Source organism: Podarcis pityusensis (genome assembly GCF_964106645.2).
Source record: "Podarcis pityusensis genome assembly, chromosome: 17".
Taxonomy (NCBI): domain Eukaryota; kingdom Metazoa; phylum Chordata; class Lepidosauria; order Squamata; family Lacertidae; genus Podarcis; species Podarcis pityusensis.
Genome location: NC_138042.1, coordinates 42264158 through 42289621, shown reverse-complemented (window position 1 = coordinate 42289621; position 25464 = coordinate 42264158). Strand labels below are relative to the sequence as shown.

Sequence of the window (25464 nt, the reverse complement as noted above, 5' to 3'; positions counted from 1 at the left end):
GGAGAAGCCCATGGAAGAGAGGGCTCTCAGTGGTTACTAGCTGGGATGGCTATGTTTTGCCTGCACAGCTGGAGGCAATAGTTCTTCCGAATACCAGTTGCTGGAAACCACAGGACAGGAGAGTGTTCTTATGCTCGGATTTCTCACAGGTATCTCGTAGGTCACTGTGAGAACAGCATGCTGGACTAGATAGATGGGCCATTGAGCTGAGCCAGCAGCCTCTTCTTACGTTCTAACCCTCTGCCCCCCTGGCCAACCCCTTCCCTTTACACCTGGCTAACCCACCATATTTCCACTGCTCACCTGAGCTGCTTACCTGCCCACATCTCTGTCCTCTGGTTCCCTCCTCCTTACCTTGCCTGGGCTGCTTGCCTGGGTAGCCTGCACAGTCGCATCTCCATCCTCCAGATCCCTCCTCCTTGCCTCGCCTTCCACCCTGATCACCTACCTGCGTCTCCCTCCTTCAGATTGCGCTGCCTCACCCAGCCTACTTGCCTGATCCGCTTGCTTGCTTCGCACATCTCCATCCTCAGGCTCCCTCCACTCCCCACCTGTGCCTTCATGTTCGTCCTCCAGATACCCTCTCCTCACCTGGGCTGCCCTCCCAATGGACCAGCAGCTCCCCATACTGTAGGTCCCTTCCAATTCTACTGTTCTCAGATTCTATTATTTTGTCATCCAGTATCACCTGTCTGTGGCCAAGCAAACTGCAGCATGATTATATCCTTATAGTTTTATTAGAGAGAAAGCTCTCATAGTAATTAATATAGAATAGATAATATATGTATCAATGCAATAAAAATAAAAAGCAACCAATACAAAAATATTAGGACTTATTAAGTTGCAAATGGTGTTACCAAGCTTTGTTATCAATGCTTGTATAAACAAATGATTTGATTTGCCTCTGAAGTTTTAAAATAAAGGAAAAGGGAGAACTATGAGCCAAAATAGATGGTGGTGAAAGATCACGAATAATAATAAAATTATTATTACTTGATCTCTCAGTAATTATAGCTTAAAACAGCTGCAAGTAATCCCCCTCCCTGCCCCCAAATTAGGTTGGTGTTGAGATGCTAGGAGAGGGAAGGTTTAACCCATGGGTAGGCAAAGTAAGGCCCGGGGGCTGGATCCGACCCAATCGCCTTCTCAATCCAGCCCGCGGACGGTCCGGGAATCAGCGTGTTTTTACATGAGTAGAATGTGTCCTTTTATTTAAAATGCATCTCTGGGTTATTTGTGGGGCCTGCCTGGTGTTTTTACATGAGTAAAATGTGTGATTTTTTTTTAAATGCACCTCTGGGTTATTTGTGGGGCATAGGATTTCATTCTTCTTTTTCCAAAATATAGTCCGGCCCCCCACAAGGTCTGAGGGACAGTGGACCGGCCTCCTGCTGAAAAAGTTTGCTGACCCCTGGTTTAACCTTTCTCCTGAACGCTTTTCCTGATCTAAATCATACGTGATACCTATATGTGGCTCCTCTGGGAAACACATAATTTTTGATCAGGGAAATTGTAGTGTACTTATGTGTAGGGGGAAGGGTTAAAAAGAAAATTTCCCCTGCTGCAGCCCCACCCAAACCCTCCCACTAACGTACAGAGAGAATTTCTTAAAAGTTTTAAAACAGCGGCAACAACACAGCCCTGTCCTCTAATTACAATAAGCTGGATAAAAACCAGTGTTGGAGGAAGCTTATGAGAAGCATTGCAGATGGGTCCTCTTGCTCATACACTCAACAGCATTGCAGTTACATGGTGGGGGGTGGAATATGGTTCTTGGAAGGCTGAGTCTTTCTTTCTTTCTTCTTAAACATTTTTATTTCATTTTAATACATCACATACAAAAAAGAAATATAGAAATAAACAAAGGCTGAGTCTTTCACTGAACCAGTTTGGTGGTGAGAAATTAAAAGGCACAATAGTGGCTCTTCAGACACAATGCATAAACAAGTTAAAAACAGCTGCTTTATTTTCCTGGCACTATAATGAGTAGACCTGAGGTGACCTAGGCAGCTTTCGCCAACCTTGGGTCCCCAGATTTTGCTCCCATCATCCCTGACCACAGGTCCTAGTGGCTAGGGATGAAGGGCATTGTAATCTAACAACAGAAAGTCTTTATGTGAGTTAGAAGAGTGACTAGTGGGGTGCCACAGGGTTCTGTCTTGGGCCCGGTCTTATTCAACATTTTTATCAATGACTTGGATGATGGACTCAAGGGCATCCTGATCAAATTTGCAGATGACACCAAACTGGGAGGGGTGGCTAACACCCCAGAGGACAGGATCACACTTCAAAACGACCTTGACAGATTAGAGAACTGGGCCAAAACAAACAAGATGAATTTTAACAGGGAGAAATGTAAAGTATTGCACTTGGGCAAAAAAAAATGAGAGGCACAACTACAAGATGGGGGACACCTGGCTTGAGAGCAGTACATGCGAAAAGGATCTAGGAGTCTTGGTTGACCACAAACTTGACATGAGCCAACAGTGTGACGCGGCAGCTAAAAAAGCCAATGCAATTCTGGGCCTCATCAATAGGAGTATAGCATCTAGATCAAGGGAAGTAATAGTGCCACTGTATTCTGCTCTGGTCAGACCTCACCTGGAGTACTGTGTCCAGTTCTGGGCACCACAGTTCAAGAAGGACACTGACAAACTGGAACGTGTCCAGAGGAGGGCAACCAAAATGGTCAAAGGCCTGGAAACGATGCCTTATGAGGAACGGCTAAGGGAGCTGGGCATGTTTAGCCTGGAGAAGAGGAGGTTAAGGGGTGATATGATAGCCATGTTCAAATATAGAAAAGGATGTCACATAGAGGAGGGAGAAAGGTTGTTTTCTGCTGCTCCAGAGAAGCGGACACGGAGCAATGGATCCAAACTACAAGAAAGAAGATTCCACCTAAACATTAGGAAGAACTTCCTGACAGTAAGAGCTGTTTGACAGTGGAATTTGCTGCCAAGGAGTGTGGTGGAGTCTCCTTCTTTGGAGGTCTTTAAGCAGAGGCTTGACAACCATATGTCAGGAGTGCTCTGATGGTGTTTCCTGCTTGGCAGGGGGTTGGACTCGATGGCCCTTGTGGTCTCTTCCAACTCTATGATTCTATGATTCTAGGGTTAAAATGAAGGCTTTCCTTGGGTTTGTGCTTGCCAAAATACAGAGAAACTATGGAAGTTGTTCTCATATATTGTGGTTTTCATTTTTGATATATATATATATATATATATATTTCTTCCCATTTCTCTTTCCAGTATCCAGCGTGCTGCTTTAGTCGTTCTGGAAAATTACCACAGAGACTTTTCTGTCTACAACCCACTGTTGTTAACAGCTTCCAAAGCACGTGCAGAGAAGCACATGGCGGGTCTGAAGGTCTACAATGTCGATGGTAGGTTGAGAGAGGGCAAATTAATTGGTGGTAATGTTTGGAAGCTGCTCTATGTCCTTTCCCCCTTTTGCTTGCCTTGACCTCGACTGCAGGAAAGTCAGGCTGCCTTCCCACCCCTTCCCTTGCCTCTGTTATGATCCAAGGTTGAAGCTTTCAGCTTATTTTTCACATGCTGAGAGATAGATTTTGGATGATGGACACAGAGCATCATTACCCCTCCTTGAGGATAATTGAGCCCCCCAAAGACTGCCTGGTGCCACCTATAGGTGTCCACACATTGGCATGACTATCTGGACGGAAGAGCTATTCACACATAGGCTTCTACCTGCAAAATATCACACCAATGCGTGGACCTCTGTAGCTGAGACTGGACAGCATGCCCAGAGACATGCAAAGTCTCCAGTAATCATCTGGTGCTCCTATCACATGAGTAATGAATGATGAGGGTCTTGTATTTTTCCGCCTTGCCCAAATGTACTGTTTCCAGGTGGGGACCCTTGACCAAAAAGTGTTAAACAGCTCAGAGTCACCTGAGCACTTAATTTCATGGTACACATTTCTCTCTCTCTCCCCCTGCCCCGTCTCAACATTAACACTCACTTCCTTGATACCATAAGGCAGATTGGGGGAAGCCATGGCCCTTCAGATGCTGTTAGACTAATAATTCCCATCGCCCTTGGCCACTTGCCACGCTGGCTGGCGTTGATGGTAGTTGAGTCAAACAATGTCTGGAGGGCACCAAATCAGCTACTTCTGCTCCAAGATGTGGTTATAGGCAAGCTCGTTTCCCTTAAAGATGCTGGTGAACTTCTCCACACTTGGTCTGTTGAAGAATGTGGAGCTTGCCTTAGAGCAGTGAGCAGCTCAGCTCAACATCTGAATCAGAGATGAAATCCTTGCTTTTGTCCCACCAGCCACTGGCCCCAAACCCCCTCTCCCTTTCCGAACAAGCAGTTGTGGAAACAGCCAGTGCACAGGGAAAGGGGGGCCTTTCCCCATTCCCTCCTCTCACTTCTTCACTCTTGGGTGCTAGGTGTCAAGACCAGGGAACTATGCAAGCTTGGGAGACTTGCCCATCTTCCATTCCCCTTTCTTGCCTTAATTTTGCTTTTTGTTTTTATTTTCCAGCTCAATCATAGCCATCATTTCTAGGCTTGCAAAAGGGATCCTTTTAACCAGGTGTTGACTAGCCTATAGGCAATATTCATACACACCCCAGTAATTTCTAGTGCCCCCCCCCCCAGGCCCGCAACAACTGGGCTTCTTTTTATTTTGTGTGTGTGCCAAGCAGCAGGGGACATTGTTGAGCAAAGTGGTTTCGACCCCTCCATCAAGACCAGCACAGTGATGTGTGTATGGGGTGCATGCCTGTTCGCAGGTCCCCCCGCCACTCTGCTGAGTGTGTCTATGTCTCTGCCTGCCTTCTTGCCTTCCTGTCTGTACACCCCCTGCCCCTGCTGCGTGGAAGTGAATGTGTGGACATCTGCCTGGGCATATGGGTGGTGAGTGTGTGCTGGTCACACCCGCCGCTGGCATGCAGACCTTGGATGCATGGTCAGTGGGGTCCTCGAACGGTTAGCCAATGCAGCTTTGACCTCTTTTCCCCTTCTCTCTGGAGTGAAAATGAGACACCCCCATAAAAAACTGGGCAAATCCAGGACTCTTGCGTAGCTGTGATTAGGAAGTAACATGCTTCTCTCTCCACCCCCAAGCAAATGCAAGGAGGAAACAACAGTTCTTGTCTTTGGCATTCAGTATGAGCCCAGAAGTACTTTCTCCAGATTAATGAGATGAGTTCATTTCTTACATCTCTGCCCTCAGCAGTTTGCTAGTCAAGGAAACTCGCACGGCCACTTTGACCTTTGAAAAGCATACTGTTCTTTTAGTTTACAGAATGTCTACTTTTTATGTACTTCTGCACATTGCTTCTTTTGTTAAAAATGAGATGATGGTGCTCATATAATGATAAACATTCTGTGGGTGCCGGCACAAAATGGCTGCCACGGGCAGCAAAAGAAGAGGTGTCAGTACTCTGTACCATTGAGTCCTGTCACAAAAAGCCCTGCTTCTTCTGTATGGCCAGGGAGCCTTCTCAGTACATGGAAAACATGATCTTATTTTGGGGTGGGCCCATTTTGCTTCCAAACTAATTGGTGCATACCAACCAGAGCTCGCTCTCAAAAGGGGTCTGTCCCTCCTATCACCTCCCCCACCCCCAATGGGGAGATGTGAAAGCTCCCAGGACAAAAACAGCTTGTAACCCCCCCCCCCTTCCCTATTTAGGATGAGAGCCAAACTATAGATGTGATGGGAGACCTGGACACATTTGGGGAGGGGCCATAGCCCTCCCCAGAGAGCTGGACAGCACATTCCTTGCATACAGAGTATCTTGCGTTCAGGCCCTGGCATTAAAAAGAAAAAGGATTCCAAGGCTTGGAAGAGTCCTTGGAGAGCCATTGGAGGTTGGAGCAGACAAGTAGAAAAACCCAGGGGCCTACGGCAGCATCCCATGTCCTGCTTGTCTGGTAGGGGCCATCTTGCTTTACTGTGCCTGTTTCTGCCTAAAAAATCTTTCACCGGTTTTGAGAAGTTTATTTTCTTTTGTCTGGCACTGCTTCGCTTTGTTTTTTGTCCGTCTCATGCCACTTGATGTTCTTATTTTCTGTCTTTGTTTTTTTCCTTTTGAATCTCTCCCCTCCCTCCCTCCCATTTCCCCTTTCACACTCCCTCTTTCTTGTTGCTGAATTGCCATGTGCTCCAGCTGCCCTTGTGGCCAAACTGAAAATGCATTTAGCAGATGGTAAGTAGCATCTTTGGTGTATGTGTCCTCTGTCTAAGTGTATTCACCCAGTTCCGGTTCTGTGTTGCTGCTGTATCTTTCTGTAAAAGTTGGTTATATGGAGGTTACATCTTAAGTTCCCTTTCCCGGTTTACATTTTGTTCTGCTGATTTCAGTACATCAGGGGAAAAACATCCCTTTACTGCACTTCTGCACCCCAAGGGAATATTTGTGGTCGGAAAGTATTTTTCCTTTTAGGAATAAGGGGGAAAATGAAAGGTGGTGTTAGGTTATCACCATTGTTGGCAAGCTGACGGGCTTTTCTTTCTTAATTCTCAGTCTTTCTGCTCTCTTTCAAGGGCCAGATAACAGTGCAGCTGGGCAGTCCAGGGCCATGATTGCTGCTGCAGCGCACCGCAGAGACTCCAGTCACAATGAGCTCTATTACGAAGAAGCAGACCATGAGCGCAGGGTCCGAAAACGTCGAGCAAGGCAAGAATTTTATCTGCAGGCCAACCACGGGAGATGATACAATTCTTCCGTAGTCTGGAATGGGAGTGGGGATGATACAGAGTTCCTATTTATTTATTAAATTTTTATACCACCCTTCATCAAAAGATCTCAGGGCGGTTCACAGAAGAAAATACAAGATAAAACTCAAGTAAATAATTACAACAAAGCAATAGAAGAAGAAGAAGAAGAGTTTGGATTTGATATCCCGCCTTTCACTCCCTTTAAGGAGTCTCAAAGCGGCTAACATTCTCCTTTCCCTTCCTCCCCCACAACAAACACTCTGTGAGGTGAGTGGGGCTGAGAGACTTCAGAGAAGTGTGACTGGCCCAAGGTCACCCAGCAGCTGCATGTGGAGGAGCGGAGACGTGAACCCGGTTCCCCAGATTACGAGACTACCGCTCTTAACCACTACACCACACTGGCTCCCCCCTTCCCACAGATACATTTAAAAGGCTGTGGGATATTAATCAGCCAAAGGCCTGGTTGGATAGGAACGCTTTTGCCTGGCACCTAAAAATATATAATGAAGGAGGCGAACCCTCCTGAGGAGAGCGTTCCACAAATGGGGAGCCACTACAGAAAAGGCCCGTTCTCATGTTGCCACCCTCCAAACCTCACATGGAAGACACACACAAAGAAGGGCCTCGGATGATGAATGCAGAGTCCGGGATGGTTTATATGGGGAGAAGCAGTCCTTGAGGAATTGCAGTCCTGAGCCGTTCAAGGCTTTTATAGGTCAAAATCAACACTTTGAATTGGGCCTGGAAACTAATTGGTAGCTAGTGCAGTCGGGCCAGGATTGGTGTGCTATGCTCAGAGCACTTACACCCATCCCAATAGATGTGTGCTGCGCCCTTAACTGGGGAAGATAAATGAGAGAGACCGGTGCCAAGCAAGATGAAATGGCAAAAGCCATTGCATGTTCAGAGAGGCAACTGAGACTAGAGTGGAGTGCATGGCTCAGCACAGCTGGCTGGATTGGGAAAGGACAACACACACCCGAGTTTCCCAGGCTTAGGCAAAAAGGAATGTCTTTCCTTGCGGACTGGACTCACAACTTCTCCGGTACATCTCCAAGATGTAGCCAATGTGCTGCAAAGCAAGAACGGAGGGATGGAACAGGGTTGGGGTTAGACATAGTTCCTAGCTAAAGTGGAGGTAGTGGGATGGGCTGTCCTCATCATGCTATCTTCCCAGAGCTTTCAGATTTCTCTCTGGGGGCTTTCTGACAACCTCATTAGCAAACGCAGGCTAGTGTGGTGTAGTGGTTAAGAGCGGTAGATTCGTAATCTGGTGAACCGGGTTCACGTCTCCGCTCCTCCACATGCAGCTGCTGGGTGACCTTGGGCCAGTCACACTTCTCTGAAGTCTCTCAGCCCCACTCACCTCACAGAGTGTTTGTTGTGGGGGAGGAAGGGAAAGGAGAATGTTAGCCGCTTTGAGACTCCTTCGGGTAGTGATAAAGTGGGATATCAAATCCAAACTCCTCTTCTTCTTCTTCTTCTTCTTCTTCTTCTTCTTCTTCTTCTTCTTCTTCTTCTTCTATTGCAGTTTGCCATGTACTTGTTAACCTTCCTGCTTTTTGCAATCCAGGACAAGCAGCAACAGTAGGAAGTGTCTAGTGGCCCACCAAGGGCTTAAATCACAGCTAATGGGCTGTGTTTGGCCTGGCTGATCACAAGTACTGTGTGTCTTACTCTCAGTAAATCCTTCCCATTTTTTGACGTGCTCACTGCCCCTTCCTACAGCTATTCAGGTGTTTCTAGCAGCACATTCAACCTTGCTAAGAGCTTGTGTGAAAGCTCTTGGCTGAAAGAGTGGAGCTATGTTTAACTGTCAGCTCTGCCTCTAACTAGATGGCCTCAGGCTGTCTCTCTTAGACCTTACCCTAGTCTACTACAGTTGCACCTCAGAAGTCGAACGGAATCTGTTCTGGAAGTCCGCTCGACTTCCAAAACATTCAGAAGCCAAGGCACAACTCCCATTGGCTGCAGGAAGCTCCGGAAGCTGCATCAGACTTTGGGGTTCTAAAGGATGTTGCAGACCGGAACACTCACTTCTGGGTTTGCAGCATTTGGGAGGCAAAACGTTTGACTCGCAAGGCGTTCGACTTCTGAGGTCGACTGTATGGGTTTTTATAAGGCTTACAACACAGTAATGCGTTCACAGCACTTTGAACACAAAGCGGTCGGAGAGCGTTAAGTGTTCTTCACTTGTTTGTGATAATTTTGTGATAAGTTTGTGATAAGTAATTTCGTTGTCCCCGAAGGGGGCAATGACAATAAAGATATTATTATTATTATTATTATTATTATTATTATTATTATTATTACCAACCTGTCTTTGCTGCATACACGACATTCACTCACAAAACGCAGAGTCCAAAATGCAGAGTCCAAGTACCACAGGATACTACAACGCCACAAGGAACTTGGGGCTCCAGAAATGAAATCCTGCTATTGCCAAGTTCAGGTTGTTCTTTAAAAGGCAGGATCTGCCTTGAGATGCATACAATGAAGCTACCTGATGGTGAAATTATTTTCTATCACAAGAATATATATTTAACCATGTGCATTGTGCAAACAGAAAAGGGGGGCTGGGAAATGAAAAGGTTGGGGATTCTAGAGCAGGAGGGCATTCGCAGAGGAGGCCAATCATCAGAGCCTTTAGTGCTTCAAATTGGTACCAAAGCATTAAACTTCAACATTCGTGCCGAAGAGAATTGGGATTGGGAGGATCCTGTTCTCTCGGCTGCCTGGTATCATGGAGCTGAGTCACTTGCTTTTTGGAAATAGAACATCATTGCAACCAGGGAGGTAACAGAGATAGAAGATCTTGATCCGTCTTTAGTCTATGCCTCAGTTTATACGCTCAGCCAGGGTGACAAAGATATTGCCTGCAGAGGATAATGAAGCAGAGCCCACCCTTTTGCCACACTGACAACATGTATGTAGCAAGCCACCCCCCACAGTCTTTTTCCAACTCTGGCCTCAGTTAATTGTGTGAACTGGGACTGTGCACTTGTGTCACGAGTTCATGCTGGAGGCCCTCTGCGTAGGGGAGGAGAAGGGCTTGCCCCAGTCCTCCACCACTGTGCTGTTTTCAGTGCCAAATCCTGCTGAACATTTACTGACTATCAGCAACTGACATTCCTTCTCAGACCCATTAACTAGCTCCCCCTCTAGACAGCCACAAGTTCCTTCTGCCCAGCGGTGTGCTCAGTTCGTGTGTCAAATAAGCATACAGTATATATATTAAAAACCTTCCCGGAGAGTTTGAATTCATCAGTAAACAATATTTGATTATGTGTTTAGGCGGGGCAGATTCGAGCAGCAGCCAAACAATGGGAAAGACCGGATGAATTACAAATAGAGATTTCCTGAAGGGATCCCTTGCTGGTTTTCTGGGTTTTTTTATCTCTCTGAGTGGAGCTTCTGGTCATCTCCGAGTCTTCTATATTTACAGCCTGTCAGACTGACAAGATTTACTCCTGGCTTCATTCTTTCACAGGAAATTTAGTAATGGGATTCTTATGGCCAAACTACATGTGACATTAATCACACCTCCTTGTTCTTTTTAAAGCATGCATAACAGTTCTGCTGTTGTATTGAAGGGAAGGCAGTTGGGCCCGCTCCCTAATCCAATGTCATGCTCTCTATCTAAATAGGAACCCTGTGTCAGTTTCCCAGAATGCCCACCCTGGGCTGCTGTTTGAAGCTGCTGGTACTGCAGATAGCAGGGGCTGGGGCAGGAAGCTGCTGGCACAGGGTCTTGATTGGGTATCCGTGCCACTGCTTTCCTGCTGAAATAAAAGTGGCTGGGATGAACGCCCTTTAAAAAAATGTGAACTGCAGTTTACCTTTTTGTGATCTGAAGGCCAAGCTAGGAGAGGTGGAGATTATTGTGTACTGTTTAAACAATTTCCAAAGCAGCTGTAGGTAGGGATCAGAGTGGCCACACACAGGGAAGGAGCTCAAGAGCAAATAACAAGGAGGCAGTTCAGCCAGGAAAATGCATAAGGACATAGGAAGATACTGTATACAGAGTTGGACCATCTAGCTCTGTACAGTTGGCACTGAGCAGCAGCAGCTCTCCAGGGATTCATGCAGGATTCCCAGCCCCACCTGGAGATGCCAGGGATCAAATATGGGACCTTCTGCATGCAAATTAGATGCTCTGCCACTGAGCTATGACCATTGCCTGCTGTCCCCTGAGAAGGGTCAAATCCCCCCCACCCTGCACTTCTGTTCTAATGCAATTTCCTGCACTTAAAAAAAATGAAAAGGGATGGGAAATTAATTATTCACCTCTAACTATGATGAGGTGTAAAAAGAAAAAAATGAGCTGCTTCTTTATTTAGCATCATATATGCATCGTCCAGTTTCCTTGCTGCTCTGGTTGCTTGCAGATCTTCCCTTGCATTTGCTAGGCACTGTCCGGAGTTTGTTTGCTCAGCTGCACAAAACCAGGGGGTCGTTAGCAAAGGTTCCTGCCCTGCAGATTAAGAGAGCTGAACATAGTCACTCGAGCAAGCTGCCTGGAGTGCAAGGGAAGGGGCCCACCCTGGCTGCAGTCTTCTCCAATGGAGGCAACAGCTGTGGAAACCACAGACCTAAAGATATCGGGTGGTTTTCAGGGCTGCCCGATTATCAGTCTGGAATTTTCATCACAGAGCCACAATATTCTCTGTTTTTGCTTAGAACTCTTGCAGGTGGAGAAAAGAACCCAGTTGTATCCATCCTTGGCACTCGACCTCTTCTCTCTCTCACAGCCACGCCACCACCACAGGGAAAGGCCCAGAGTGGCAGAGTCCGTGTCCTAGATTCAGTTCCCAGCTTCCCAGTGGGTCCCTGGGAAAGATATTTCTCTGTTAACTTAGGCAGCTGCTACCAGACAGTGTGAAGTAGATGGCACAGAGCTAGATTGATTGATTATATTTCTATGCCATTTTTCATTCACATGAATCGCAAACTGGCTTACAAGCAATAAATAACAGAATACAACATCACAAATAATACAGAAATCATATACGATAATGGACAAATCATCAGTTAACCAACTACAAACGCTATTCACAAAACAACTTTAAAAAAAAGCTAAATAGCACAATTACAACAAAAGTTATATTTTAGGATTCACTGCATAATCTATAAAACAACATTAACAAAATAGCAACCAAAAAATAAATAAGGCCCTGTTGATTTCATACACACACTTCCCCACCTGCATGACTTACAGTCTTCCACTCCATGCAGTTCATTGAAAGACACATACACCCAATGCCCATGGCAGCAACTCCATTCTGAAGGCTCCCAGGGCAGGAGGGTGGGGCAAGGCAGGTGGAACAAGCCGTTGCCTGGTGGGCAGCCCAGAGTTTCATCCCCTTCACTGTTCTTCCTCTGGAAACAGCTCCATTATGGAGACTGGAGGGTGAGGCCTCAAGTGTTCACAGGCCACTTTTTCTCAAATACCCCAGGGACGTGATTGCCGTGCGGCTTAGCAGTTTTCCTCTCTTGCCTAGCAAAACTCGGCATCTCTGCAGTCTCTCACGCCCTCCCTCATTTCGAGGGGTCTGCTCTCTTCTCCACCCTTCAGGCGAAGGGGAAGTTGCAGCATGAACCTGTTCAGAGCTTGGTGCGCTTGAGCCAGCCAGGATCAGTGGGCATGCGTAACTTTTGCATGCAATTGTCCCTGGCTGGGACAACAACAGAGGGGACCTGGCCACCCTGCTTGGACCTCCCTGCTCATGTCGTGTTGGAATGTTATGTGCAATTAAATATACTTTTCATACCATTTGGATGAGGTTAGCTGTCCATACAGATAAGCATCAGATGAAAGTACTGCTGTGGATGGGAGGCCCTATAATGTTGGGAACATTATGCAAAGCAAGCTGGACCACATTGCTTTAGTTCAGTTTACCCTGAATGTTAATCCCTGTTCGTGTCCTTTGGCATGCAGGCTTGTGGTAGCAGTTGAAGAAGCTTTCACCCACATTAAGCGCCTTCAGACAGAGGAGCAGCCGAAAGCCCCGGGTGACGTGATGGATCCCCGCGAGGCAGCTCAAGCCATCTTCCCATCCATGGCAAGAGTGCTGCAGAAGTACCTGCGCACTACAAGGCAGCAGCACTACCATACCATGGAGAGCATCCTGCAACATCTGGCCTTCTGCATTGCCAACAACATGACACCAAAGGTACTGCAGGAATGCCACTATTGGCACAGAATTCAGCTGTCTGAGCATCTCAGCTTTCTTTTACACGTTGCCAACCATTGCCACAGGTTGCAAGGATATGCTTGAAAGTGTGTGGACACCCAGTAGGGACAGGGTTGCTGAATTCTACTTTTTGTGTGTGCAAACATCTTCATTTATTCATTTTATGCCACTGGCTGCCTATATTCCCCCCTTGTAAACCCCTTGGAGGCAGGCAAACAACAGTGTTGGGGTGTGCGTGTGGAAGAATGGGAACAGCGGATCACAGCAGCCTTGGAAATTCAGTGTTACGGGATAATTGGCCATCCCTTGCTCTGCTCACTTAGGAACACCCTTCTCCCTTTGCTGACCACATCCCCACACTTGGTACCCTACTCCCCCCCCTTGGGTTTGTTTCTAGAGAACAAGAAGGGAGTCACAAAGGGGGTTGCAAACATTAGGATTCTGCTGCCTTGCACAGTGCCAAGCTGTGCACGTCCTTGTTTTGCCTGCTGGCAGTCCCCGTTTCAGCTGGGTTGTGTTGAGCCTGAAGCGAAGGCCTTCCTGCTCCATAGGGAGACAATGTCCAAAAGTGTGGGTTCCTCTGCTCTTGGGCCTTCTTCGCTGCAAGAGAGCCCCTCAAACTGCTTCCAGGAGGTTTCTCTGCCAAGTGAGAGAGCACCTCCTGATTCCTTCCTCCTTTCTTTGTATGAAGAATACGGAAGGAGTCAGGAGATGCTTTCTCGCTTGGAAGCCCCAAACTTTGTATAGCATCTCTAAGGCAGTGTTAGAAGCTCAGAGATATAAGCTAGGGGCCAAATCACTTCATAAACCAGGGTTGCAGTTGCCAAAACTGAATGTCTGGTTGGCGTTTTGGGGCAATACGGCTCTAAAATCTTATTTTTCAAATGATGGACTGACTGTGATTAATTGTCAGTTAAACATTTGGCTCGTTCAGATGACTACCTTGAGCTAGGTTAAGAACTTTGAGAACTTTATCCAGTGACTGTCCATATATATATTGGCATATTCCTATGTCTTTTTCTTAATGGTGACATGGAGCATTCTTAATGTAAGAACATTATTCACAACTGTGAACAGAGCAGTGGAGTGGAGTAAGGGAAAACAAGCTACAACAATTAACTGTAATGTTGTTCACTGCTCCTGCTCAGGCTGCACAGAAGAAGCATTTTGGTTCTTGAAATTCATTCTGATTGTGCAGATAGAATGTAACTGATAGAATTCCACAGGATGTGGTATTGGTGTGAAAACAAGTCAAGATTAAATGACCCCCAGGCATGCACCTCCAGATGGTGGAGATAGGTTGCAAGTGGCCCATAGTCAAACTGTGCCTGGTGTCTGGCTAATTTCAAACACTGCTCTAGGGCTACATGCTAGATAGCGTTGGTGTTTGCTGGAGCTTTTGGTTTTTGGGAAAGGAGGGGAGAAAACATGGTTGTGCTGTGAAACTTCCTGTGGAACGGTATCTCTTCCTCTTTTTTTGTGCCCCCTCCCAATTTCCCGGAGATGGTTCCTTCATTCTGCCATCAGAATATCTCCTGAATATCACCCCCATGCTTCCCATTTTAAGAAAGGATGCTACTGGGTGCTAAAGATAGCACACGAGGGCTGCTCTCAACCTGCCCCCTGAAAAGGCAGATGAGAAGATAAGACAGTTCCACAGGTAGCTTTCGGAACACAACCCTGAGGGGCTGCTCCCTTCTCTTTTCATAGGAGGGAGAGTAGGCGCTCATCTGGGAACAAGTCATATTCACAGGTGAGTGGTTATCAGCCACCCTGGCTTATAGAGATTGAGCAAATGGCACGGAAGATTGAAGCACAGCTGAACAGTGCAGTCACAAATTTCCCTTTGCTTGCTTGCAGCGTTTTCTGCCTTCCACCTTGCCTCATTACAGAGCGTCATCTGCACATGGGCAAACGCCTTATCACTCCTAGAAATCTCCAGATTCTGCTGCCATTATGGACAGGTGCATTTCCAGGTGTCTCTGTAGGCACACAGAACCACAAGTTCTACATAGCAACCCTGATATTAATGTCCTCTTTACAGTTTTGCCATTGGGCTCTACATTCACAGTGGAGTGGCTATTCTTCAGCTTCCTGTCTTGAGTCCGTCCATCCAGCTGCTAAGTGATCTAACCATGATAGTTACCAGGAGTTTTAGTGTGCATGGGAACAGTTTATTGGCTCTGCTCTTCACAGCAGTGAGTTCTCAACAAGCTTCTGGCAGAGTTTCTCTGCCACACCCCAGTGTTTGCACTGAATAAAATAGAAGTGGTATCGAGTAAGCACCTGAAAGCATAACTTGTTCTTCCAGGTGTGTAAGCCAATGCCCTTTGCTTCCCAGCCGGTATTTTGTCAGCTGTCTTTGCTTTTGCTCAACAGAGTTCTGCAAGTCAAGGATAGGGCCCTTCAGTAAAGAGTTGGAAGGGCGAGGGGCTGCTGGTCACATGGATCTGGTGTGGAGAAAATGACCTCGATCCTGCGCTGTTGGCAGAGCAGCTCATTTCATTGGGCCTGAGTGATACTGCTTTTGTAGTTCCTCTAAAACTCCAAAGTCTTCCTTTGCTTATGGCAGATAACATAGAGACCTGGAAAGGGGACTAGACGGAACTACACGGGACATTGTCCTGTATAATCAAATTAAATTGGCAGTTGTATTTTTTGAGCTGAAAAGTTACTGGACAACACTGGACCTCATTTTCCCTTCTTTCTTTTCCCAACTGCTTTTCTCTAGGCTTTTCTGGAACGTTACCTCAGTCCAGGCCCAACCCTGCAGTACAACAAAGATCGTTGGGTCTCCAAACATTGGACGCTGATTAGTGAGGAAGCTGTTACAAAAGGATTAAGAGATGGTATTGTGTTCGTCCTCAAGTGCTTGGACTTCAGCCTTGTTGTTAATGTGAAGAAAATTCCATTTATCAAACTCTCAGAGGAGTTTGTAGACCCCAAATGTCATAAGTTTGCCCTTCGCTTGCAGTCTGAAACATCAGTCTAGCTTAGAGGCCATAAACATGTGTAGATGATGAGAAGGTAATTTCTGACTTCATGCTTTCAGGTGTGTGTGTGTGTTTTTTTTGGGGGGGGGGTGTTGCTTCATTTTTGTTCAAATTGAAAAGCAACAGACGATGGACCGTCCACACTTATCTGGAAAGAGAGTGGAGGAGGGTCTCTTTTGACAGATCTGAAGAGCTCACGGATTGGGTTGGGCATGTTCATTGGTTCATGTACACTGCAGAGGCCTGTAAGCCCATGTAGTGTTCTGCTTCTGTCTGCCACCCTGCCTTAGATCTCCTGGTGTGTATGTGGTACTTCTGTTCCACCCCAGACTGCCTCTGTATGCCTCAACAAACAGCTTTTCACAAACTCTCATAAGCTTGCTTGGCTCTTGGCAGTCATCTCTGTGGCTCAGTTCAAACCTTATACAAAGCCATGGTTTACGGAACTGAAAACTGTGGTTTCAACTTCCAAACATATGGTAGGCAGTTCACGGTTTGAAGCAGCCCACTTGCCTTCGCTTTCAGTTCTCCAGCATTCAGTACCATAAATTCATTCCCATGTTGCATATACTGCCCCAGCTTCTGGAAGGGAAGAGATGCCTTCAATTGTGATTTGTCAATGCAGACATTGCATTGTATTAAAATGGTTAAAGCTTCCTTCCCATGGTTTGTTAGGATGCCAGAACTGAGCTTCTGTGAATGGGATTTTCAGTTATTGCTGTTGGGCACTATCTGATGTGGGAAGGACATTCTGCTTCTGAAATAAGGTAATTTATGTATTTTGAAGGGAATTGCATCTACATAACTCTACCTTTCCAATGACTGACAAAGTTAGTTTCCCCCCACCAGCACCCTGTTTTGTAGCTGTTTGAATAATGACCAATGGTGTGTGTCTGGTACATAAATAGGTTTGTCATAATGGCTTTCATTCCTTTCAGCCTCCTAAAGCTATACACCTGCCCTACTGGGTTAAGCACCCCTCTTCTTTCCTTGTGTGTAGATCTCTCTTAATCTATTTTTCTAACCTTTCAAGGGTTTGTTCATTACTCCCTCTCCCTTATATATATTTATGCAGTTGCAGAATGTTTGAGAAGAGTGTGGAGTTTACTGGAGTCTGACCAATTTGATTGTGTGTGGGGGGGGGCGTATTTCCTATTTAAAAGGGTTTTCTATTCCCCCGGAGAAGAATAAGAATTTCAAGTCTCTTTACCAGCACATGCCTACAGGGGAGGGGAATCTTAGATTCAGAGCAGGGAATATTTTCCGAGATGCAGACAGTTACTTGGCATTTGAAACCAAGCTGCACTGAACGTTTCCAGGAGCCCCCCTCACTCAGCTGACCGTGGGAGCCAGCTGCGGTTGCCACTGATGCTTTTATCCTGGTAAGTCCTCAGTCATACCCCAACCTCTCACTTCATTTTCGAAAGCAGCAATTTTCTTACTGTTTCTGAGTATCTCCATTGCCTGAAGCAAGTGGAAAACCCCACAAGCCTTCATCCACTCTGCAAGGCAGAAGGACTTCATGCATTTGCTACTCTGCTGTCTTTTCCCCTGCACTGGAGTTGCTGTTCTCAGCCATGGAGAATGGGTGGGAGGTGACTGGTTTTTGCACCAGCCCTGTCACTCTGCATGTAGGAGAGGGCAAGCCCTGGCTCTCCAGTGTGTGGAAAACTCGGGGAAGAGGAAGGGGAGTGGGGGCAACTTGGTTGTCATTCTGGTTATTTCACAGCTCCATTTTGGTGGATCCCTGCATGTTTCCTTGGCCATTGTGGTACTGTTGGTACTACTACATCCTAGTTTCCAGGTTTTGCTGGCATCTGCTCTTGTTTGATGAGGGTTTCTTCTAATCTTAGTTTATTTTCTAAGGATATGCAAATAGATAATCAGATAAAACCTAACACTTAACAGAAGGAGTAGTCCCATAAACATAATACTACCACAAATTGTTCACTCCAGATAGATCCTTCATAATGGTAAGCCGTAGCTAACACTGCTTGGCATGTGTCTTCTTCTTTTTTTAAAAAAAATCATATTTATTAAGAGTTTAAGGATTACAGAAAAAAGAGAAAAAGAAAGCAACAAAAAAATTAACAAAGCATACATTACAATACATAAAGAGAAAAGCATAAAAAACAATACAACAATACAGCAAAAAAACCCACAATAACATTAAAACACACATCCAATGTTCCATATCTTTATCTTTCATTTACTTGTTTCATCGACCTCCTCACACCTCCCTTTTTGTATTCTAATTTAATTAATTGTTTCAGCAAATTCTTTCCATCTTTCTCAATTTTTGTTATATAATTTAACTTAACGATCTAACCTTTTAATTAACTCAACAAATCCTTTCCATCTTTCACCATATTCTGTCATTCAATTTACCTTAATTTATTTAACCTTATCTTGCCATAAAAAAAAACCTTAAAACTTAAAACTTAATGTACATAACTCCTTATATCATTTCTACTAAAGCCAAATAGTTTCATTCCAACGTTTTCCCTAATACTCATTAATTTTACACTAATTCTCAAAATAAATTTTTAAAAACTTTCTTCCAATCTTCATCCAACGTCTCTTCTTCCTGGTCTCGGGTTTTGTCAGTCCTTCTTGTCCATTCCATCTAGTCCATCAACCTGGTGATCTTATGTCCGAGGCTCTTAAGTCTTTTCCATGTCCCTTCTGCAGATCTTCTTCTTGTTTATACCTGCACTTTACTTTGTCTTTTGTTGATCTTTTTCTTAATTTCTTTCCTTTCTCCTTGGGGGGTAGGTCTCGGGAGGACTCCAATCCAAAAATATCTCCATCTCTCCTCAGCAGATCAGCCCATTCCCCACAGTCCCATTCCCCACAGTCAACACTGTAATCCAGAAAGTATTTAAAAGCATGTTTCAAAGTCCTTCCAAAATTAAGAGCCCACACAACTCCAGACCCCCCCGGTCCACTCCAGATTCAAACTTCAAGAACAGTGGCTTATGCTCCTGCAAGGCCTTGGATCTCTCCATTTGTGTTACTTGAGGTTCAACAGCAACCTCCTCCATTATCTTCTGCACTTGCGCTTGCCCTGTCAAAACAAGTTCCTGGGCTGGTTCCTGAATGGTTTCTATATGAGTATTCGCCGTTTGTCCAAAGTTTTTAACTGCAACAGTCATCAAATCCATCATCTCATGCATCTGCTCCAGCAAAGCACTTGTCTTGCAAAAAGCAAGCACCAAGACTTCTTGTAAACACATTTTTATTCAAGGTCAGAGTTTGGTCTCACGATCCTAATCTTACAGCTGTGAACTCCCCAGATCGACTCCGGCAACAAATTAACAAGCTCCCTCTAGAGGAGACAATTTCTATTTGTATCCATCTTTTGAAAGCAGGACCAACAAAAGAAAATTACTTTCATTTTTCAAATACTTTGTTTCTTTTGAATGCAAGAAGCAACATTGGAATCAATTTGTTTCTCTTTTTTTTTTACTATCTGTCAAAAGACGTTCCATTCACAGTCGATGAACTTCCCCATAAATTTCTGTCTCTGACACCCCGTTCCCAGGTTTGAGATGGTGGAAATTTATCTTTCTTTACTCTCTCTCCTACAGGCTTAAACAGTCAAAACCCCCCCCCCTTTTCTCCTGCTTCCAAGAGGGGTTTTGGTGGTAATAACTGAAGGAAATTTAGACCTTTATATACGACTTTCCAGACTTTAGCTTACAAAGTTTTGCTTCAATCTATTTACAAAAACGGGAGGCGGACTTCCTGTTTTGAGCCTTCCCACTTCAGTGCCAAATTAAAATGTTTCTTAATCCAATTTTCCGTTCTACTCACGGGTACTTGTTTAGAGTCCACTTGTCCACAGGAAAAAGTCAGCGCTCTCCGGCAACGGCTGTGCGGCTTCACTCCGTAAAAGTAGCGGTTGATTCAAAACACCGCGCCACTCACCCCACGTCGCTTCGGGTCCCCGAAAAAGGGTTTCCCTGCGAGTAGGGGAGGCGCTCCTGGTGTTAGCCGAATCCCACGTTCCCAGGCTTCCTCCGCCTGGGATTTTTAGAGGGTCTCCTCCTTTGCCGCGGCGGCAAGACCCGATTTTCACGGAGCGGGTTCCTCTCGGTCAGAGGAACTCCGCCATTGCCGATGGTGCTAACCCGGAAGTCCCAGGTTTGCGGCATGTGTCTTCTTCAGGTGTTCCAATAATTAAGAAAATGAGGCCAATGCTTGCTTGCTTATTCAAAAACGCATACACACTCTCAAGTTCAGTGTATTTTCCCATTCCACCAATGCCTACAACATGTTAATTAATTATTTGAGGCTCCCTGCCACACTTTCCTCAACTTTTCATTCAAATCAGGAAGCAGACTGTTTTTTTCTAAAACTTTGGTAAAAATACTATATCTAGCAATAACAAATCGGCCAATTAATCTTTGATTCTTCCTCACAGTACCTGTAGATAACTACTAATTTCTTAACATTTCTTTAATTATTAAAACATGTTTCCAGTATGGTTTTACTGATCTATACTGCTCCACACTGCCATTTGTGGGGTTTTTTGGTCTCTGTTAATGCTCTGTACAAATAGCACACACTTTTCTTAATCTGGCAGATTTGTATTACCAACATGCACAGTTGTGTAAAAAACATTGCCGGTGACACATTGCATATAATTTTTAGAAGCCTTTTTGAATCGGTCTGTAAATTCTTGGTCTCAATCTGAACATCTTAGATGGCACATTAAATTGAGCAGAGCCGGAAGGTGGTATTCCAGGCTGAGGACTTCCTGGCTGGCTGAAACATAGCAAAGGATCCAAACTTCCCATGCCGAGGCAGAATAATAGAGTGTGAGTAGAAAGAACAGACTCATATCCCAAGCCAACAAGGCCCTAATCACACCTTCAAGGCCTTAGTTGAATTTGGAGCCATAGCTAAATAGTTTGGTTTGAACTCCGTGTTTGGGGCTTCAAGCCATGAATGACACCTATGCATTGTGACACTTGTGCTTCTCTAAGCTGAAAAAGAGCTTTCTGCTGTGGATGTGTGTTTGATAACCTCTTCAATTTCTGCAGGGGCTTTAAATGAGGTAGCCAAGTCATTCAAAGGGGGTGGGAACAGTAGGGGGGTACACCAATGAGATTTCTTCTTAATAAGATTGATTTCATGCTTCTACTTCTTCAGCTGAGTGTCATGCTAATCAGTTTAGCTTGTGTGTTTTTTATTTAAGGAGCGGTAGTGCTTTCTGTCTCTTTAAATTGGAACAAACCTAATGGTTTTTAATGAAGGAAATGACAGCCCTGTCTGGTGTCTTCATTGCTACAAACCCATTTTATGGAAACTGCTGAAGCTGGGTGACCACTTCCTAAAAATGAATTCCATTAAACTGTTTGGGGGGGGGGGTTTGCCTGATACCATCTTAACTGGAAGGGAATGTCACATTGACATGTGAGTGTGAATTCAGAGCCAAAGAGGTCTGTAGCTTGCTTGCTGCAAAGGAGTTTATTTCAAGCACTAGTTACCTTATATTTTCCCCCTTCTCCAGTTCCCTAAAGTTTGGAGGTTATTTGCTCAGGAAATGTTGACATTCTTAACCTTCTTTTGTACTCTTAGGTGACAAATGCTTGTGAAATGTAAAAAATGTATGAAAGAACCAAATAGAAGCAACATTAATTGCTTTGGAATTGGGGTTTTCCTTTAGCTCTAATCTGCACCCTCTGATTTAGAATGCTATAACTTTTTGTTGTTGAAAGGAACTCTCCAGTATGTGCTCAGTTGAAAGTTATTGCCTGTTCTAACACCTTAGCTGCTTAAAGCCGGATGAGAGCACAAACCTCTCCTTATTTTCTGGGTATATTTACTTTTGCATTCTTTTGAGATCTGCAAAGTTTGAAAGAATGTGGGTGGCTGGGGGCTCTCCTGTTGTCTTTTTTCCGACTGCCAGAGCTGCGTGTGTGTTTCACTAGACAAACCACTTCACTCTCTCATTTTCTTGGTGCCTCCATCCCTTGTTTGTAACACCAAAAGGACATTGCTGCAACAAAGTTGTGATCGATCCTTGTAAAAAAAAAAAGTGTGTTTTAGACATCAAATATGCCATACCGACAGTAATACAGTAGCAGTAAAATTGCAGAGCTTTTCTGGAAGGGAGACTTATCATATTGCTGCTTTGTGATGTCCATTTAAACCATGCAGTTTTTACGAATATGAACTTCATGCAGTTGAATCCCAGAGGGCTAGAGCGAATAGAAAACTCCTCTTCCAGTTTCACTTAAAAATCCTTTTCTTTAAAAATAATTCTTGGTCATAAGTGTAGCTGGTATGTTTTTCAATGTTGTGTAAAGCTTTGGGGGCTTTTTGACTCTGGGCTGATGTAATGTTACCACTGTGAGCTTTGGTGTGGTCACGTTCCTCCTTAAACCAGTAAAATCTATATCCAGGAACCTGGTGGGCTGGTGGATGGCATGCTACCTTCCCTTGGGAGATGGCAACCTTGCCATGGGAAGTGGCCCTGCCACTCACTTCTTTGACTTGGGTGTGGATGCAGTCGTTCACAAGTGCTGCGTAAGACTTGACCACTCGTAAGCAGTTCCCATGCTGCAACTGTAATTCTACTTTGGCCCTTGTTCGCTTCCACTGTGATTTGGGTGCCTTCTTGCCTAAGACCAGCTGGTCAGTTTGCAGCCGACAACTTGCTTTCTGCTGCATAGCGCAGACTGCCCAAAGGCTGGATCCCTGTTTCATTGATACGTGCTGACAAAGCAAATGTGATGGGTTGTTTTTCTGTGTGGGAACACCACTGTCCATTGTCAGTGATTTGCTTGTGCTGCTTTTCATATGTTAAAACTTAGGGCTGTACCCCCCATGGCGTTTTCCTTCTGTGGCTGTCTTTATACCTGCTGTGGTGACCTCTCTGACCATGTATCTGATTTGGTATTGGGGATGTTGGGGGGTGGGGAGATCATGTGGTAGAAATTACATGCATCTATGGGGAGGTGTGCATAGCCAGTGAGCCCACAGATCTATGTGTTGCTTTGTAGGGTTATGTGACTGAGTCCATAACTGTTACAAAAAAAATGTTCTGTCTGAGTTAGTTCTTGTTTGAACAGATTAATGTAACCACCCTCATCCCACCTATGAAAAACCAAATATAGCTGACACTGAAAACTGACTTTGAGCAGGGAACTGTAGTCTGAATTCCCAAAACGATTTGGGCATCCTGTCCGTTTCGCATACAAGGTGTTTGCCTGGACAGGAAAATGAATGTACAGATTGGAGGGAGACATGGAGGAGGGGAAGGTTTTGTTTCATATGGTGTTGACATTTATTCCTTAATTTCTACGTCACACCTGCCGCAGTCCCCTACACTGTCCTTTCTTTCCACTTAGAAACACCACACATGTATTCGGGGCTGCAACCCTATCTACTTTGCCACAGGATCTCACAAGTTGGGGAGTAGCAACAATTCATGTGCTTGTTGTAGAAGAGAGATGTATAGGAAATTAACTTAAGCGAAACAGCCATATGAATTCTGAATAATGCTCAAAATTGGGACCAGGACAAACACACACAACTGGGATCCCAATAATATGGTCATCTTGAGCGATGGCCAGCAGTCAAGCAATGTTTTGTGGCAGACATTATCTGTGTGAATCGGTGCCTTCACGCAGAGTGCTGTATATGCCAACACAGCGATTTCTGCTGTGTTAGTGGCACTTCTTGGAAACAGCACTATCACAGAAATTGGTGCAGAACCCATGTGGAAGTTTACACACCTCCATGTGAACATGCCCTGCATCTTCCTGAGGTGACTGCATGCATGTCCCTTGGTGGTTTCAGGTTTCCCTGTCACAAAAGACTCCATGAGTTCCCTTTCATGGAAGTTAGACTTCACACCCAACCACCAGCCTCTTTGAGGCTCATCATTTACATTAATGGCATGAGAAACAATGGCTTTGAAATGATGGGATCAACTCCATTAATATGCTGCTTAAATGGCAGCCGTTAACACACGGTCACCGATTTCACAAATTACACCAAATTACCAAGCAGCAACTACTGTGTGAATAATGTCATGCCATAAGCCTATCCATATTGTTCATAAAATAGCTATTATCAGATGTGGGTCAGATACAGGGGTTCTTAAAGTATGCTCAAACACACTGGCTGCTGTGGTAACCAAAAACTCGCTTTGCTGATGCTGTCCAGTCCTTGGGGGAGACAGACAATGTCAGCTTCTCCAGATGTTTGACGTGAGGCCACCAGCTTTTCCCCAACGACAACAAACATGTGGAAACCACACTTGACTCACTTGGCTGCTCTGGTCTGCTGCTCACACAGACCTAACTGTGAAGTATTGTAATTCTCCTCAGTGCCTGTTGTTACCTAATTTAATCCAGCATTATTGTGTATTGGGAGTAGGTATTTTCTGCTGAACACTCCCCTCCCTTGATCACTGTGCACTGTTCAGCCTGACAACCTTTTTCTGTACAAATTGTATTAAGTATGACAGTCTATTTGTCCCTGGTATTTTTTTTAAGACAGCTTCTCTGCACACGTAACTTTAATGTCAAATATATATACGGTGTGATCTTCTTCCTTTTTTTTGTTTTCTAATTGTGGATTGAAGTAAATTAAGTGGAATTCCCAATTGCCTGTAACACTGAATGTACTGTGTGTCAAACATGAACAAGTGTTTGTAATGAAACTGGTTCTTGATAGCTGTTTTTAAAATTGAAACCCTTTTACACTTTGCATATTTGTACAGTTAATTTGAAATAAACCGGAATTGGAAATTTTAATGTTTGTGGCGTTGGCATTTCCTTTGATTCAGTAGATGGAGCTTGTTTTCCTTCTGGAAAGTTAGTGTTGTGCTGGGCTCAACAAACAGCAAAAGCAAAGTAGCTGTTATTGCTGTTCCATGAACAATTGTGCGAGAGAGATTAGAGGAGGCACAAGTGCTGCACTTGTGCAAATTATTGGGGCAGGATTGAGCTAATGGGACCTGCTAGCAGAAGCCTGCACAAGGACTTCTGCTACTGCAACAGGGCTTCCCCACACCTCCTCCTGCGTCCCTGCAGTTGGCTTGGGGGGTGTCAGAAGGAAACCCCCCCAGAACAGCACACAGAGGGAGGAGAGGTCAGCTTGTTCTCAGAGGCGGAGCAAACCGATGGGGCTCCTGGAGCGGTGTGCATGCCCTGTGCCCGGGGCGGGGCCAGTGGCCTATGGGGACGGGATGCTCCGCAAGGCCTCCGAGGAGTCTGCCCGCCTCCTCCCACTCAGCCGCCCTACAGCGGAGGGGGAGGCAACGGGCGGACCGTTTGGGTCTGTATCCATCACTTTGGAAAGCAACTGCTTGAAGTTTGTCCAATCTGACTCATGTTTTGGTCCAAAGCGGTTTTGTAAAAAAATGAAGTTGTTTCACCTCATTCACTATAATGGGAAATAAAAAATGCAGCTGTCAATCCCTCGCCCCGTTTTGAAATAGGCAGGCAAAGCAGTCCCTCCAGAGTGGATTAAGCGTGACAAGTAATGAGCAAACATGTCCAGGGGTTTGGGGACTGAACACCTTCAACTCTTTTTTTCATTTAAGAAAAAAGAAACATTTATC

At 45.1% G+C, this 25464-nt stretch overlaps 1 protein-coding gene and 1 long non-coding RNA gene across 7 annotated transcripts in view; both read left to right on the top strand.

The window, feature by feature from the left end:
• The window catches only part of VANGL1 (VANGL planar cell polarity protein 1), a 78554-nt gene extending 62640 nt beyond the window's left edge, over positions 1–15914 (top strand). For 5 of the 6 annotated variants that reach the window (XM_080987170.1, XM_080987166.1, XM_080987167.1 and 2 more), the window contains 5 exons: positions 3249–3382; positions 6144–6182; positions 6521–6653; positions 12633–12867; positions 15620–15914. In XM_080987170.1, coding sequence (XP_080843296.1) covers positions 3249–3382; positions 6144–6182; positions 6521–6653; positions 12633–12867; positions 15620–15880 — 802 coding nt within the window. In that variant the 3' untranslated portion in view covers positions 15881–15914. The remainder of the gene's footprint in view (positions 1–3248; positions 3383–6143; positions 6183–6520; positions 6654–12632; positions 12868–15619) is intronic. The other variant, XM_080987171.1, reaches the window with a different exon arrangement.
• A 2948-nt stretch (positions 15915–18862) lies between these two features.
• LOC308466474 lies at positions 18863–24655 on the top strand. The gene is made up of 2 exons (XR_013980831.1): positions 18863–23693; positions 23742–24655. It is a non-coding gene; the product is annotated as an uncharacterized lncRNA (long non-coding RNA).
• The last annotated feature ends 809 nt before the right edge of the window (positions 24656–25464 follow it).